The sequence below is a fragment of the Thermobia domestica genome, chromosome 2 (genome assembly GCF_964235325.1).
Source record: "Thermobia domestica chromosome 2, izTheDome1.hap1.1, whole genome shotgun sequence".
NCBI lineage: Eukaryota > Metazoa > Arthropoda > Insecta > Zygentoma > Lepismatidae > Thermobia > Thermobia domestica.
In genome coordinates, this window is record NC_137455.1 from 373,678,555 (window position 1) to 373,697,487 (window position 18,933).

General features: G+C 36.9%; 1 protein-coding gene across 1 annotated transcript in view; it reads left to right on the forward strand.

Moving 5' to 3' along the window:
- The window catches only part of p24-1 (transmembrane emp24 domain-containing protein), a 32,877-nt gene that overhangs the window by 5,461 nt on the left and 8,483 nt on the right, over positions 1-18,933 (forward strand). Inside the window, exon 2 of the mRNA XM_081749406.1 lies at positions 18,534-18,779. Within this exon, the coding sequence (XP_081605532.1) occupies positions 18,534-18,779 (246 nt within the window). The remainder of the gene's footprint in view (positions 1-18,533; positions 18,780-18,933) is intronic.

The window sequence follows — 18,933 nt, forward strand, 5'->3', positions numbered from 1 at the left end:
GAATAAAAAAATGTTGCAAGTTGTGACAATGACAATCTTGAAATGTAAATCACATTTTAACATTTTTACCCCAAAGACATTGGAATATTTCGAAAAAACCCAATTAAACCCGAAAATACCCGAAAAACACCACATGGACCCAGGTGGGTTGGGTTTTTTTCAAAAATACCCGGGTTTTTTCAAACCCTGGTTCAATTAGGTTCAAAAAAATGTTTGAGCCTCCTCTCCCCTTTAGGATACACACATCAGTGAAAATGTAATAAGATATTCTATTTCTGGCATGGGGCCGCGGTGGCTCAGTGGTAGAGCGTTCACCTCTGGTGCATATGGTCCCGGGTTCAAACCCTGCTCCCTCCAAGTGAGCTGTGTGGTGGACAAACCCCGTGTACATGGGTTTTCTCGGGGTTCTCCCGTTTCCTCCCACTTTCTTCATTCCACCATTTCATTCATTTCTCATAATCACCGTCTCCTTTAGCCTAACCGGCATAAGCGTGGGACGTTAAACTCAAAGATTTCATTTTTTCTATTTCTGGCGTGAATTTTCAACTCCTTTCTCCCTTTAGGATACGCCCTTTAAGCAAAATTACATAATATCCCAGCATGAGGTTGTACTATGTTCTAAAACTCATTTGAAACTGTTCAGCCATTTCCTGTGACACAATCACAATCAGTAGGCGTCGTCAATTTAAATGTGAAGAAAGAAATTATAGAAAACAGTTTTCTCTTCCCTTAAAATTGAACTTTTCAAAAAGAGGAAATTGCATGTTCCCTTATTTTTAGTGAGGTGTTTATATACCGGATTTCATCTTAACTTCACATGCCCACGAGATACTGTAATTTTGGCTGAAATTTTGAACCCCCTTTACTGCCATTACGATGTGTCCTGTAATCAAAGTAACACAATAAATACATTAAATAATAATAATAAATTGTGTTCCAAACATCATTTCAAACTGTTCAACCGTTTCCCCGTGATGCGACCACAAACAACAGGCAACATCGCCTTCAGTGAACAACGGAATTATGGAAAATCTCCCCCTCCCGATGAAACAAAACTTCCAAAAACGTTGCAACACATGCCAACTTATATTTATGAGTTTTCAAAGTATTATAGTTAAGAATGCACTTCAGGGTAAGTAAGTACTGTATATTCAAAAATTTATTTTAAACTGTTCAACCAATTTCCCGTGCGAAACAACAGGCAACATCGCTTTCTAATTATACTGTAGAAAATACTCCCTTTTCCCCCATTTAAAATGGAGACTCTCAAAAACACTGGGACACGGTTCACTAATTTTAATGGGAAGTTTACATAAAAAATGTCGTCTTCCTAACTTGACAGAATCATGTGATACTAAGATTTTCGCCTAGATTTTGACTCTCCGCTTCCCCTATAGAACACACATTTTAATCAAAGTAACCTGATTAAAGACCTATTTCGAGTACATGATAACTGCATCCAAAAATCCATTCCAAACGGTTTAACCGTTTTCCCATGTTGCATGCACAAACAAGTTGATTCGTGTTTATGCTATATTTCCACACTTTGTATTTATACTTAAGCCTCCTAAAATCAATCTCCATCCATTGATGCAGCTCTTCCCTCACAGTAATCAGGTTAGAAGACAAGTTCATAATTCCGTTGGAATATTTTCGTTTTCTCTGACTGCAACACTGAACAGCTGAAAGGCACTGCTTTCACGCAGTAATACAATATGAAAGCCAAGTTAGTGAGGGATAAAGAATGCTGGAAATTAACAAGTGTTTTCGAAATACAACCATGACAAGTAGTGAATGAGAAGAGTAATTGCGAGGAAGGTATATTAACAGAAGCATAAGAATTAGGTAGATAACGATTAAAACAGTTTGTTCCTTCGATCATGAGGTGTCACCTCAGCGGAACCTTAGCCGTTTTCATGAGTGTAAAGTCAGTTTACGATGACTTTCCCTTATGAGTGTAGATATACGTCCGGACGTATAAAATAAAACCCGCTGTGCAAAAAACTCAAACCAGCATCTTCTATGAGGCTACTAAAGTGAGAATGTTACCTAACTGAATTCGGTCAAAAACGCAGCAGGTGAGTTCGCACAGAAATGCGTAAGTAGTGAGTAGGCGCGTCAACAACGGAGGATATTAAGCAAGCATTAGATATCGCATTCAACTCTTGTAATGGTTTGACACAAGTAACATTATACTTGTCTGCATGAAACACTGGTTTCTTACATTGTGCAGACATGCTCCACCAATAGAAATTAATATCCTAGACAATCCCTTTTCATATTCATTTCCTCATTTTAACCGTTAAATTAACGTTTTTATGACGGACTATTCTTTAACCAGTATCAAAGTATCATGCATATTTAAAATACGGATCTGTACATAAATTAATTGGATATGAGACGGTCCCTTTCCGCTCATGTATAATTGTTTATATTAGTATGAGACCGTTGGGATCTGAGGACCCAAAATGGCGCCCTTCGAGTTCGATCCAAAGCCACATCAAGTGCTCGTTTATAGTCCTCGCTGTGCGCGAATGTGCTGCCACCAAGTGAGAAAAGCTAGAATAAAAACAAACAAATATCAAGTATTTTTTTTTTTTTAAGAAGAGAAAATTTAAAATCTCAAACTAGATTTATTCAAGTAAGTAGTTGTAATTTAGATATTTTTACTTTAATCGTAATTATCGTAACGCATTTAACAGGTGGATAAGTATGTTAAAATTCCAACATCTACCGGTATTTTTCAACCTACCAATGGAAAAATAAGGGGGGCGAAGTGAAGCTATCCTCGCCAGGAGGGGATAGCGTCCTTTTTTTTTCGGGTTGATCATGGCGTGTTAACATCCCAGGTAGCTACGGTGGACTGAAACCTTGAAAATAGAAGAAACCCACTGCGTTTAATATGTGAGTTTTAGTGAAAAATACAGCTAGGAAGGTGGGGTGAAGGACTAAAGGACAACTATGAAGTGAGACCGTCATAATCCAAACTACAACAGAATTCTTCCCTGATGATGATGCACGTGCTTCACCCATAATGGATTAGTTTGCAGTGGATAAGGTTTGAACGTTAGTTTCCAGGATTACAAGGTAACATCAATGCTTTTTTTTTTTATTTATAATGCGGCTGGAGTAAATCTAGAAGATAAATTGTAAATCCGGAAGGGTCATGTGACTCGGAAGATTCCAGGCGTAGGGGAAGTGACTGCTGCCGTCTAAATTTAGTTTCGGACGAATTGGCTGATGTTTTATAAACCGTGACAAACCTTAAAAATTTGAACTAGGAACTAAATTCTTGGTTTTCGAAAATTTATATTTTTTTATATATATATCAGATAAAAAGGGGGGAGCAAAGATAAATTAATATATACGCCTGCTTATTGTAAATTGTTTCTACAATGATAAAAATAACATTATATGAGTTTCTTTAGAGTAATGGAATTTAGAAACATGATTGTTTAAAGTAAATCTTTCCGGTCAAGCATGGGTCCCCAGTCGCCTGGGTGATAGAATTCGTCCTTCCTCTCCCTTCATTTCCACTTCCACTTGTCTCGGTTGGAACTTCAAATATCAAAAATCTACGCTTAGCTCAGCACCTCTCCATATCAAATCTTCGTTCAAATCTCTTTCGTTTTGTGTGTGAATTTATTTTCTTTGTTTGTTAGTTATAGTAGTTAGGTTAGTTTTAGTATTGTTAACTATTGTGTACCAAAATCTGAAATTGGCTCTGTTGTTTGTGGTTAATAGGACCCTTCTAGTAAACTTTAAATATGGAATTATAAACCGGGGGTGATGTTTAGAACGTTCACTGCTTTCTCTCTCTATCCTGCTGGCATGTTGTTAACATAAATGCTTGTGATAATGGAATTACCTGAAGCTTGTCCGCTCACCCTGTAACTTAAAGAAATATTTGGCAGATACGATCAGTAGTTAAAAATTTGTGCTACACAAAAGTGACACTAGAGAAGTTGCGATTTAATGAGCCATGGGCAAAGAAATAGTTAAATATATGAAGAAAGTGTGTATTTAGAGACGTGTTGCGCCTGAGATAGACAGGTTGCCCGCTCGAAGGCAGATAATATTTTATTTCTTCAGTGCTTTATGTAGGCCCGGCCATTCTCTATCTCCACCGCTGCCACTTTCGTAGGGTGTTCAGCCATTAGGAAAGCTGCTGGGTGAAAATTGTATTCGGTTTGTGAACCGATTTAATAAGTATGCCGTAAACCTTTGTAATAGTTATTTTGTATTCCTTATGTATGTCAGCAGGCGAAAGAAATGTTACCCCCCCCCCCCTTCCTTTCGAATGATGTAATAGTGTTTAAAAACAATTGTAAAATTTAATACTGAATTGTGACGAAATTGAGTTCAGGCAACATAACATTTTTTTTTTTTTTGGTCAACCCGATATAAACAGAACAGCTAATTTTGTACTATGTAATTCTAAATCTCCAAAATGCAAAAATGTACTTGCACTAAGAATCGGATTGACGAAACAGAGTTTATATTGTATGAAACTAAATATAACCTGAACTAAATTTTTTTTTTTTTTTTTTTTTTTTTTTTTTTTTTTTTTTTTTGGAAACTTAAGAGGTGCATTAAAGTAAATGTTCTGTTCGCGTAGATATTGTCGTAAAGGTAGGTTTGGTGAAGACAAAATTTGGAATTAGGAACATAATTTGGAACTAAATTTTCAACCTAATTATACTTTTTTTTTTCCTTTCCACTTGCAATGTATTTCAGTCTTTTTCCTCTCAGTGCGGGAAGGAGAGCTCTGTCATTGTAGTTTTATTTTTTTTCCTTTCTGTTCTAACAATAAATTTAGTTTGTACTGTCCGAAGTAGTCGTCATTGTGTTATGAGATCTGAATATCCCTTAGTTATAAGCTCGATTAACAATATTGGCAAGTGGTCTTCAAAACGAAAGAATTAAACTTTATGGATATTATCAACAGTTACAGTGCTTCTCGCAGTGGTCTCAACAGGAGAAAAGATCCTGATTCCAAGTATAGTTTAATTTTATTTATTTATTTATTTTTTTTTTCAAATGTTCCTTTCTTCATTATTGCAGATGTTATTTTATTTTTCTTTTATACTTTAATTTAAGTTTTTTTTTCTTTTGCGTTGTGCAAATACAATTAAGTTACGGTTGGATAGCCTGGAGTACCTTCAGTACCCAGGAGAATATTCAACCTAGGCCAAATTCTGAGGAAAGGAAGAAAGCGAAATAAATCGTTACATTAAAAAGTGGCGACCCAGCCGTAGGATGATTCTCTTGTCTGAGTACTGCTCGAGAAGTAACGTGTAATAATATTAATTGATAATTCAAATATTAAGCAGGTGAAGTGGAAGTGAAGTGGAGAGATGGTGGGTGAGTTTTGTTTTCCGGCGCTGGGACTGGAGGCTTGACTGGAAATATCTTATGAGTGTTTATATAAGTATATAGTGTTCTTGAAGTGAAAGTTTTAATGTCTTTTTGTTTTATTTTATGCTAACTGTGTTTGTAAAGCGATTGTAAAATGGCGTCTCGTGGAAGTGGCTCCGATGGGGATAGCGTTTGTTCGGGTTCTCAGCAAAAAGAATATGCATGTTGTGATAATGCGCATCAAGTAGTCAGTAATGAAGGAGTAGAGAAAGTGAAAGCCGTGATGTGCGAGAGTTGCCTTCGCTGGTTTCATTTTGATTGTGTAGGTATGAAGAATACCTCTAGCATGTTTGCTTTAGTAAGCGCTGATTCCTACCGTTGGGTATGTGCAGGGTGCGAAGCAGCTAAGCTACCTCAGCCTAACAGTGGCAATGACGAGGATCCCGAAAAGGGAAACAAGGAGTTTACGCTTGATAACGGTATTTCTGACAATGCACCCATCGCGACCTCATCACCTGTCTTACGAGACAATTGTACTGTGTCGTCTGTCTCGCGAGAAGACGGTCTTATGTTAATGATGGAAAAGCTGTTCAAGAAGATAGACGAAATTAGTTACGAGGTAGTTAGTAGTAAAAAGGAGGTGAGTAAAGTTAACCAGAAAATCGACGAAGGGTTCGAGAAGTTTGGGACTCAAATTACTGAGGTGCAGTCTAAAATTGAACGAACTGCTATAACCGTGCAGCAATTATCCTCTAAGTTGGAGCAAGTAAAAATACAAGCTCATGAGGAATTGCAAGTAGCAAGCCAAAAATTAATGGATAATGTTGGGATAGTTAGCACGAAGGTCGAGAGTAATGAATTACGAATTCAAACACTTGAGCATAATATGAAGGGAACCTTGAGTAGGCTCGAATCTCAGGATACGCGTTTGCAACAATTACCTGAGAGGATAGAAGCGCAGAATATTGTTTTACAAGAAGTTAAAAGTAAGCAGGATGGAGTTGAGGGCGCAGTGGGCGAGCTGAAATCACAGAATTCCAAAACAAATGAAAGATTAGAGAAGTATCAAGGCGAAATAGGAAAGGAAGTAACAGCATTGAAACAGCAATTAGAAAAGTTAGAATTAGCTTTGCATGAGGATAGTAAAAGTGACAAGTCTGTAGATCACGAAATTCCTAGAAAAAGAGCGCACGTGAACTTTGAAACCGGGTTTGCTCAAACAAGTAACCGGAATAGGAATATCCCAACTAACAATCCTTTTGTATACAACCTGTCGACTCCTCCTCTGTCGAGTGGTAATGATAATTATCATTATATGGCAGGTAATTGGCAAAACAAGATTTTTGAGGGTACTAACTTAGGAAATTGTTTCGGATCTTCTTTTATGACAACCACCCCGAATTTGGAATCTCAATGGCAATGGCAAGGCCAAAAACCTGATGTTCATCCAGTAACTTCTAACCCATTTTTCTTTTCACCTAATAGTGGTTTCCAAAATTCTCCTAGTTTCTCATCGTCTATTATCAAACCTAAAGACCTTAAAGATTTTCCGGTTTTTAGTGGAGAGGTGACAGCAGGTGCAGGCCGATCTTTCTTGCGAAATTTACAACGATGTTTGGATATGTATAGATTGTCTGATGCCGAAAAACTTTTAATAGTGTCGAAATGTTTGATGCGGGGGGCCGAAGCGTGGCTGCAATCAGTGGCACGCGATATTAAAAGTTATGAAGATTTTGTAAAACTTTTTAAGAAACAGTATTGTTCTGCTAGTATGGAAAGGATCCATAAGAAAGCTTTGCAAGCTTTAAGATTCGATAGGTCGAAATTTTCTACATTGCTTGAGTTTGCTTGGTATATAGTCGAGGTCTATTTCAATATAACTGAAGTGCCAGACCAGTCCGAATTGATAGATATTTTATTGGGTTGCTTGCCGGCTGAGGATTCGCGGTTGTTCATGGTAAGCCCGTGTTCAGACATCGATGAATTGATGGCTAAGATTGCAGCACTGTCGGGTCACGCAAACGCGCACGCGAGTGATTTAAGACCTCCTGCGAGACGGTTTTCTGCCAAACAGGCTAAAGTCGTCAAAAATAAAATTCAACAAGTAGAAAGTGGGAGTCAAACTGATTTTCTTAGCTACTTCGACAGTCAACGTACTAACCGAGATAATTCAGGATACGGTAATGATAATAGAAATAATCGGAATGGCCAAACGCGCAAAACAATCAAGGCTTTGGATCGTACCGAGGAAGGAATCGTAACTTCCGACGAAGGTGGCGTGGTAGTCGAAATGGAAATTCGAACTATAGGCATGAGTCATCAGAAAACACTTCCGGTCAAAATAATGAGAGAAATAGTGATAACGCAATTTTTACCAATAACTCAGGAAACATAAACGGAAATAGTACTACCCCAGACAGACGGGCTCCGGCCCCGGAAAACTAGAAAGGCAGTCACTTTTGGAAATGGGGGAAGCTGGCTGCGGTAAGGATGAAGACCCCATTATAATTGATCAGACGTTAGAAACTATTCCTAAAACTTTAATATCGTTGGAACCTATTGAAATTTCTCAGACTTTTGATGTTTATCAACAATCCGTTTGCTTCAATGTAAATTTTGTAGTAGAAGACGAAATATCAGAACCAATTAGTGAACATTATTTTTCATCGTCTCCGGTAGTAAGTGGTGATATTGGGGGTGTAACGTTAAATTGTACAATAGATAGTGGCTCAGATCTGAACCTGATGGACTGGGAGATATGGAGAAAACTTAAGCAGAAATTCCCATCTGCTAAGTTAAGACCATATTCAGGATTGACTTTGGGCGCCTTTGCCGGCAAGGAGAAATTTTCTGTGCAAGGTGTTCAAACTTTTAATTTAAATATTCAGAACCGGATTTTTGATGTGCCAATCTTTGTCATAAAATATTTAAGGACTGATTTAATTTTGGGTTGTCCCTTCTTGGACAAGTTCCAAGGAGTGATTGATAGATGTAGAAGAGAAGTTAGATTGAAGGATAATTCCGGAAAGGAAATTATTATTGAAACCACAAACCCGAACATACTTTCGGTTTCTATTTCGATGGTTGAAATCGAAACTAGTCCTTTTCAAAAGTCACTGGAAAAGATAGTTGCGGTCGTAAGCGAAACTTCTAATAGTAAAGATCAGTCTAAAGTGGGTTCAAGGACAGATTCGGTTAGGTTGGAGAATACAGCTGGGTCAGTAACGGAATTTGAATCTAATCTTAGTGAAGACGAAATTCGAACTTATATTTCCTCTCGAGATGATCTCGACTCCTCTTCGAAACAACGCTTACAAGATTTACTTATTAAAAATAGAGATCTCTTTTCTGAGTATCCGCGAAGAGTTAGAACACCCCTGTGCGGGATCGAATTGACGGATGAGGTGCCTATTGTCGGTCCATATTATCCTATCCCGCAGTCTATGCAGGCAGCTTTCGAAGAAGAACTTCAAAAATGGATTAAGTTAGGGATCGCCAAAGAACAACCTTCTCCTTACCGCAACCCGATCCATTGTGTGAAAAAAGCTTCTGGTGGTGTACGCCCAGTCCTTGATACGCGATATCTCAATAAAAAGGTAATTTCATCTAAAATACAAGTGGAACCGATTGGCGACATCCTCAATCGTGTTGCCAAGGCATGCTATTTCAGTAATTTTGATTGCTCGTCAGGCTATTACGGAATAGGACTTCATCCTTCTTCGTATAACTGTACCAGCTTTGTTTACTTAGGCAGACAATATGTAATGACTGTTCTTCCGATGGGAATTAAAAGTGCTCCATCTATTTTTCAAAATGTAATGTATAGTTTTTTTCAAAATTCTACGAAATAGTACGTAACGGTCTATCTAGATGACGTTCTCGTCTCTAGCATCACTTTAGACCAACATTTTGAACATTTGGAACGTGTTTTTGAAATTTTTAGGTCGGCTAATTTTTCTTTGAATTTCAAGAAGTGTAGTTTCCTGCAGAAAGAAATCCACTTCTTAGGACATGTAATAAGTGGCCAGGAAGTTAAGACAGACCCGCGTCACAACGAACCCATAAGATGTTTTCCTATTCCAAAATCCAAGAAACAGGTCAGGCAATTTTTAGGTTTAATTGGTTGGAGACGTAAGTTCATAGCTAACTTCGCAGGACTAACAGCTCCATTTTTCGACTTTCTTAAAAAGGATAAGAAATTCCAGATGACACCCGAATTGCTAGAACTTTTCTTCAAATTAAGAGAAATCATTAGTCAACCTCCAGCTTTAGGCCAACCGGATTTTTCTCTTCCTTATCATATTTATTCGGATGCTTGTGCAGAGAATTTAGCAGGCTATTTGTGCCAATACCCTTCTCCGGAAGCAGACCCTGTGGTGATAGCTTATGCTAGTCGTCGTGTTCGACCACATGAATTATCTTTATCAATCTTTCAACTTGAACTCTTAGCCGTACTGTTCCTCTGCGAACATTTTTCTCAGTATGTTTTGGGTCGAACTACGTATATTCATTGTGATAACGCTGCCGTTACGCACGCGTTTACAATGAAGAACTTGGATCCTCGTACCACCCGTATTTTATTGAAATTGCAACGTTTTGATTTAATTTTCGAACATTTATCCGGCCGGTCCAATCAAATTCCTGATATACTTAGCCGAAATCCTCCTGAGGTAACTAAGGAACAAGAGCTCCGGTATGTAAATTTTCTTACGGTACAGGATTCTTCAGCTCTAGACTTTAACGAAATTAAGGAAAAACAAAGTACCGACCCCCTTTGTGTTAAACTTCGGTCCTCTTTGGATAACGTTTCTAAATCTAATCATATTTTGGTTCATCAGGATCTCCTTTATATCAAAAATCGTAAAACTAATCAGTGGCTGTTAGTTATCCCTCAGGAACTTACAACAAAAATCGTTGAGTTAATTCATTCCAAGGGACATTTCGGAGTGAGGAAATGTTGGTCGTTTTGTCGGTCATTGTTTTACTGGAAAGGGGTAAAGCTTAGTATAAAACAATACATACGAAATTGTATAAAATGTGCAGAAACAAAATTCGCGAACCGCATTATTGCAAAGGATGATTGTAGCATAGAGGCAAGAATGCCACATGAGCGATTAGGATTGGACATCGTAGGGAAATTGCCAGGAAGTCATGGTTTCTATTATATTCTTTCAATAATAGACATTTATTCTCGGTACGTGTGTTTCTTTCCACTTAAAACGGCCCACGCTAAGGAGATAATAGCAGTGTTGGAAAGGAGATATTTCTATCTGTTCCCCTATCCCAGGGCTATTATCTCTGATCGTGGCCCACAGTTCCTTTCTAAGCTTTTTAAAGGATATTGTAATCGTAACAGTATTAAGCATGTTCTTACTTCCAGCTACACCCCGAATGCGAATGGCCTAGCGGAACGCAGCCATAAAGAACTTAATCGTATTATTAGACTGGAGTGTGAGGAGAGACAAACGCAATGGAGTCAGGTATTAAAGCTCGCGCAGGAACTTTTAAACTATTCCTTATGTAGTAGTATAAACTGTACGCCTGCTGAACTGTTCTTATCGTATTCAGCGGCGGAAGTCTTTAAGAAATCATTTTCGTGGCCCTCAAATTTAAATAATTTAAATATTGGAGATAAATATCTTGAAATTCACCCGGACGTGACCTCAAAAGTTGAAAAAAAAAAAAAAGGGTAAAGAAAACTGGGCGAGAGGTAATCCTGAAAGAGGGACATCTTGTGATGGTAAAAACCCATTACCTCTCATCTGCAGTTAAGCATGAAACGTATAAATTTATGAAATGCTATGTCGGCCCTTATGTGGTCCAGAAAATTCTGAAAAACAGCGCCATTCTTTATACGTTGAAAGGCGAAAGTATAGGAACCCAAAACTTTCAAAACCTAAAATTATTTGACTGTACCAAGGAGAAGAGATTAGAACTCCTCCGTGATTATCCTCACATCATACAAGACGAGGTTACGTAACGATTGGAAAGTAAAGGAAATAGAAACCAAGGACAGGCTATAAGATATGTAGTAAAAAAAAAAAAAAAAAAAAAAAAAAAAACAATGGTATGTGATTGTTTTATACTGTAATTTTGTAAGTGGTAGAAGATATTCCTTATGTTAAGATAGGTATAAACTCGTTGTCATGTCTCATTGTGTATTTTTTTCCTTTCATTGTTAGTGTATTTTCATGTCATGTTGTCATATTGATTTTTTTTCCTTTTCTTTCTTCCATTAGTAGTGTATTTCCATTCCCGTGTACTTTTATTTTATTTTATTTTTTTGTTGGTTAGGTATAGTCTTATGTCATATTACTCGTGTATGTGATGTTGATGTCTTGCAGATGATTTCATTGACTGAATCTTAGGTGTAATTTTATGTCGTGCGGGTTAATGTGAATTGTCGGTGGAACCTGAAGATTTTTTTTTTTTTATATAGTTTAAGAAGTTTTTTTCTTTTTCTCTTAGCTAATATCCTTGTAGGTATAGGTTAGGATCAGGATGTCATTTTTTTCTTTTCATTGGTAAGGCTTGTTAAATGTTATGTCGTGTTTGTTTTGTACCTGACCTTCATTGACGATTTAGGTAAGAGTTAGCTTTGGTGTCGTGTGAACTCGAATTAAATAATTGGGAATCAAGATGGAAAAATAAATTATCTCGATCGAGATAACTTATTTTTCTTCGGTGGGCCTAGAAGATGAGACGGTCCCTTTCCGCTCATGTATAATTGTTTATATTAGTATGAGACCGTTGGGATCTGAGGACCCAAAATGGCGCCCTTCGAGTTCGATCCAAAGCCACATCAAGTGCTCGTTTATAGTCCTCGCTGTGCGCGAATGTGCTGCCACCAAGTGAGAAAAGCTAGAATAAAAACAAACAAATATCAAGTATTTTTTTTTTTTTAAGAAGAGAAAATTTAAAATCTCAAACTAGATTTATTCAAGTAAGTAGTTGTAATTTAGATATTTTTACTTTAATCGTAATTATCGTAACGCATTTAACAGGTGGATAAGTATGTTAAAATTCCAACATCTACCGGTATTTTTCAACCTACCAATGGAAAAATAAGGGGGGCGAAGTGAAGCTATCCTCGCCAGGAGGGGATAGCGTCCTTTTTTTTTCGGGTTGATCATGGCGTGTTAACATCCCAGGTAGCTACGTTGGACTGAAACCTTGAAAATAGAAGAAACCCACTGCGTTTAATATGTGAGTTTTAGTGAAAAATACAGCTAGGAAGGTGGGGTGAAGGACTAAAGGACAACTATGAAGTGAGACCGTCATAATCCAAACTACAACAGAATTCTTCTTCCCTGATGATGATGCACGTGCTTCACCCATAATGGATTAGTTTGCAGTGGATAAGGTTTGAACGTTAGTTTCCAGGATTACAAGGTAACATCAATGCTTTTTTTTTTTTATTTATAATGCGGCTGGAGTAAATCTAGAAGATAAATTGTAAATCCGGAAGGGTCATGTGACTCGGAAGATTCCAGGCGTAGGGGAAGTGACTGCTGCCGTCTAAATTTAGTTTCGGACGAATTGGCTGATGTTTTATAAACCGTGACAAACCTTAAAAATTTGAACTAGGAACTAAATTCTTGGTTTTCGAAAATTTATATTTTTTTATATATATATCAGATAAAAAGGGGGGAGCAAAGATAAATTAATATATACGCCTGCTTATTGTAAATTGTTTCTACAATGATAAAAATAACATTATATGAGTTTCTTTAGAGTAATGGAATTTAGAAACATGATTGTTTAAAGTAAATCTTTCCGGTCAAGCATGGGTCCCCAGTCGCCTGGGTGATAGAATTCGTCCTTCCTCTCCCTTCATTTCCACTTCCACTTGTCTCGGTTGGAACTTCAAATATCAAAAATCTACGCTTAGCTCAGCACCTCTCCATATCAAATCTTCGTTCAAATCTCTTTCGTTTTGTGTGTGAATTTATTTTCTTTGTTTGTTAGTTATAGTAGTTAGGTTAGTTTTAGTATTGTTAACTATTGTGTACCAAAATCTGAAATTGGCTCTGTTGTTTGTGGTTAATAGGACCCTTCTAGTAAACTTTAAATATGGAATTATAAACCGGGGGTGATGTTTAGAACGTTCACTGCTTTCTCTCTCTATCCTGCTGGCATGTTGTTAACATAAATGCTTGTGATAATGGAATTACCTGAAGCTTGTCCGCTCACCCTGTAACTTAAAGAAATATTTGGCAGATACGATCAGTAGTTAAAAATTTGTGCTACACAAAAGTGACACTAGAGAAGTTGCGATTTAATGAGCCATGGGCAAAGAAATAGTTAAATATATGAAGAAAGTGTGTATTTAGAGACGTGTTGCGCCTGAGATAGACAGGTTGCCCGCTCGAAGGCAGATAATATTTTATTTCTTCAGTGCTTTATGTAGGCCCGGCCATTCTCTATCTCCACCGCTGCCACTTTCGTAGGGTGTTCAGCCATTAGGAAAGCTGCTGGGTGAAAATTGTATTCGGTTTGTGAACCGATTTAATAAGTATGCCGTAAACCTTTGTAATAGTTATTTTGTATTCCTTATGTATGTCAGCAGGCGAAAGAAATGTTACCCCCCCCCCTTCCTTTCGAATGATGTAATAGTGTTTAAAAACAATTGTAAAATTTAATACTGAATTGTGACGAAATTGAGTTCAGGCAACATAACATTTTTTTTTTTTTTGGTCAACCCGATATAAACAGAACTTGTAATTTTGTACTATGTAATTCTAAATCTCCAAAATGCAAAAATGTACTTGCACTAAGAATCGGATTGACGAAACAGAGTTTATATTGTATGAAACTAAATATAACCTGAACTAAATTTTTTTTTTTTTTTTTTTTGGAAACTTAAGAGGTGCATTAAAGTAAATGTTCTGTTCGCGTAGATATTGTCGTAAAGGTAGGTTTGGTGAAGACAAAATTTGGAATTAGGAACATAATTTGGAACTAAATTTTCAACCTAATTATACTTTTTTTTTTTCTTTCCACTTGCAATGTATTTCAGTCTTTTCCCTCTCAGTGCGGGAAGGAGAGCTCTGTCATTGTAGTTTTATTTTTTTTCCTTTCTGTTCTAACAATAAATTTAGTTTGTACTGTCCGAAGTAGTCGTCATTGTGTTATGAGATCTGAATATCCCTTAGTTATAAGCTCGATTAACAATATTGGCAAGTGGTCTTCAAAACGAAAGAATTAAACTTTATGGATATTATCAACAGTTACAGTGCTTCTCGCAGTGGTCTCAACAGGAGAAAAGATCCTGATTCCAAGTATAGTTTAATTTTATTTATTTATTTATTTTTTTTTTCAAATGTTCCTTTCTTCATTATTGCAGATGTTATTTTATTTTTCTTTTATACTTTAATTTTTTTTTCTTTTGCGTTGTGCAAATACAATTAAGTTACGGTTGGATAGCCTGGAGTACCTTCAGTACCCAGGAGAATATTCAACCTAGGCCAAATTCTGAGGAAAGGAAGAAAGCGAAATAAATCGTTACAGATATTCGCTTCTATCTTCATAAAATCTGCTCGTTAATACATTTAAAGCTTGTGTCTTCGAGGTAGATGTTGCATTCCTAAGCGCAGATTGAGTTTAGGAAAACTAAATTCTTGTTTTGACGATTGCTATGCATACTTTCTACATTGCAACGTATGCAGAATCTTGTGTGCTCTATTTACAGAATGTAAATAAATGAAAGGATATAGGTTAGGCTATTTAATGTCATGGAATAGGAAAGACAGAAAATTAACATATTCTAAATTCTTGGACATAGTAGGGAGAAAGAAGTCCTGTATTTTTGAATTTCGGATGTAGTGCAGTATATTCCGCAGATAGTGTTAAGATACGTTTGTTTTAGTATTTCCTAATACTTTCCATCAAATCCGTGTTACTCTACTTCCGGTAGATCTCTAATTCGAGTTTCAGCGTATTCTGCTACTTGTATATGATACTTTACTTCGAATACAGTGCTTAATTTTTTTTTTTTTTTTTTTTTTTTGAGAAATCCGTGCTCACCATTATCTAATTTCATTCATCAATTTCTACGTACGTATGTATCTCACAGGTAAGATCCCCGCTTATTTCAATTACTTACAGAAGGCTCTATTACAATAGTACAAGGCTATTGTAAATGAATTCTTCCCAGTTTCAAAGTTTGATAACTATTTATTCATAATGACATATATTTATGTTAAATGAAGGAAAAGTTTTTACCATTTAATGCGTGTTATGTTCCATGTCAAATATTCTCAATATAAGTGTCTTTTGTAATTCGGCATACATCAATCCGGTAGTCTTGTTCTTGCCACATTCAATAGATAGCTGCATCTTGAATGTATACTCGAAGTTCAGGTAATTTGGTAGGAGTGCCTGATACACTTAATTGATTTCTAATACAAGCTCACAAAAAGAGGCATATAAAGTTTCATCTGGTAACGACGGGCGGGGAAAGAGGAGAGAAGAAAGCAGAACCACGACCAGCTCTTCGTATCCATTGAGTTGCTAATCTTCTGTTGAGTTTCCTCCTGACATCCCGGTGCTAATATGGGGTGCCCTCTCTACTAGAAATCAAGATTCTCCGCGCCCTTTTCCGGCTGCAGGAAAAGCCATGTCTGCGGCATGTGAAGGTAGGAAAGTTTGTTTATAGGGTCCTCGAAAAACAGGGCCATATACGGTGACCGAATAAAACATGTTCACCTTGGGTCTTTTAACCTTGGGATATTCCTTTCTAATGTCCACATTTTCTGGACACAACTAGAAGCTAAACACAACTGACTCAATAAAACCATCCCTTTTCATAGGATTTTGCATCGCACAGCAGAACTTGAGTCTCATATTTTTGTAAGTAGATTTTTGCCCCAGCAGCAATGTTGTCTGATTCGTGTTCAATTCTTTGCTTACACAAACCGTTGATTTTTGTAGGCTTTTGGCGCACGCACACAATCATCTGTTTCCTCATAAACTCATGGCCGACCTTTGATTTTCTCTTGTAGATACACTCTTTTTCTTTAAATTCTCTGTACTGCTTCCGAATTGAGTGTTTGCTTGTTGGATGTAACTCATCTTGATTCTGATCCCCAACTTCATCCTGAAACTTCGTTAAACACTAATTGCAGACTGTTTTATATGAAATTTGAGAATATAAAATGCTGTCTTCATTCCTTGCCATCTTGATTTACTGTCACCCTAGCGGCGGAATACGTAACTAAACAGATTTGCTAGCCACTAAAAGGTTTTTACATAGCCCTTATTCTGTACTACTTATTATTATTATTTATTTTCTAACATTTCTAAATTCAGATCCGTGCAATAAATCGGCATCCTAGTTTTTACTTCGCCAAGTAAGCTTTGTGGTGGACAAATACCTTGTGGTTGGATTTTCTCGGAGTTCTCCCGCTTTCTTCATTCCACCATTTCACTCATTTCTCATGTATCACTGTCTCTTTAGTGTATCAGACATTATCGTGGGATGTAAAACTAAGAGATTTCAAATTTTTTTACTTCACATGTGTTGCTTCAAATGATTGCCTAAGAGAATCTGCACTTCTGTTTTCCTGGTGTATGTCTAAATAATTGCGTATAAATTGAAGTGCAGATTTACAATAATTCGTTATTAAAGTGGTAATTTAACAGTTAAAATGAGTGAGTGGTATGGAAGAGGAATCTGTCTCAACACAAAGTCGAGAAGCTGTATTTTATGTTCACAAGAGTAGGGTTACTAATGTAAAACCATGATTGTGTTATAGGAAGTCATATACCTGTAGATAATCGTGATACTCAAAATATTTATAATTCAAACAGCTTGTTTCTGTCTTGAGAACTCTTTCCTATATGTCATGGATGTTCAAACATTGAAAAAACCATAGTCCTGTAAGATGCAAGTGAAAACAACTTATAACTCCGATTGAACTGTTGCTTGTAGTGGCCAACTAGCACAAATTGGTACGTGTTTCGTGTTTTTCTCATGCACAATCGTTTTGGTATGTGCCCACCGTCACCGCGCCTGCTCACTTGGACATATCACCCGCTTTCTCTTCTTTGACGCGGAATAGATGCAATTCTTGCTTGTAGTGGCTACATATCACATGATGATGATGATTGATGATGATGGTGGTGGTGGTGGTAGTATTGTTGTTGTTGATGGGTGCAAGTAAACACTAAAATTACTCGTACTTTAAGCACTAGTTTATTAAAGCATCAGGATGGGTTCAGTGTTTGAAGTTAGTGGCAAGTTTAGGTTTAAACTTTTTAAATAATTTCGTGACTCTCCCATAACTTTTGACACCCACCTTTTGAACGAATATCCGATAGTAAGTTTTATTGTTTTATAAAGGCGTAATATTAGCTTTTTTCTTTATTTTCTGAAGTTTCAATATTCTTCATTGCAATCATAGTTGGAAAATTGTAAAATGTTAGGAAGACAGGAAAGCATTCTTGTTTGTTGTGTGCAGAAATCCATGTCCAAAACAATCACTGTGTAACAACAAGTCAAATTTAGTTTCCATTAAGCATTTTGTATTGTTACAGGTGAATATCCACTCCATAGATGTTCTTTCTAAATCCATTACGAATCACTCTGCATTGTAATGTTAATCATGGGTACCTTGGTGCTCCTCTTTTCGAAGTTAAGACAAATACGCGTACGGAGTGGTACTTATTTCTGTTGGTGATTGTGCAACAAAGGAAACAGTGCTCAGTGTTAAAAATTGAAGAAAGAAAAAAAAAGTGTGATATGAACTGAGAATTAACTTTACTTACCTTGCACCCATAGCTATTGCGTTTTGTGTAGGAATCCTTTCTTCTATACTTGGTCCTTCCTAAATATAGAACCTAAAAGACATTGTCACTTTAGAAGCTAAAAGTGACGGTTTGTGACCATAGTCCTAGAAACGTCTTTTAGCTTTTGAAGTGACAGTTCGTGACCATGGTCATAGAAACAACTGAAATAATAGAAGAATTGATTCCTCGACAGAACACAATAGTTGCGGGTGCAAAGTGAATGAATTTTTTATTGAATGTACCAAAAAGCATCAGCTAGTAATTGTCTTTAAGTTAATAAGATACCTTATCATTTAAGAAATTTTTAATAATAATGCATCAATTCTGCTCTTAATTGTTTCAGTTTGTTTTGATAAGGGATTAATTGTTCTTGTGTTTGTTTACAGGTTGTGACGGGAGGCCACTACGACGTAGATGTGACGTTGGAGGCCCCCAACAAAGAAATCATCTATCGTCAAGTAAAAACACAATACGATAGTCACACGTTTGATCCTCCTGTGACTGGAACCTACGTAGTGTGCTTCAGCAATGAATTTTCAACATTTTCACATAAGTTAGTTTATATGGATTTCCAGGTGGGAGACGAACCGCCGTTGCCTGGTTTAGGAGAACAAGTCACCGCTATGACTCAGGTAGGTAGGGGGAACTTGAGTGTCTCGTCGCTTTTTACCGCCAAGAGGGGGGGGGGATATCTTGGTTCCAAGATTGAACAAAAATTACTCTTACTTTCTCACACACTTTTATTTATTTATTTAACTGTATTAGATGTTATGAACTCTTCTGAAC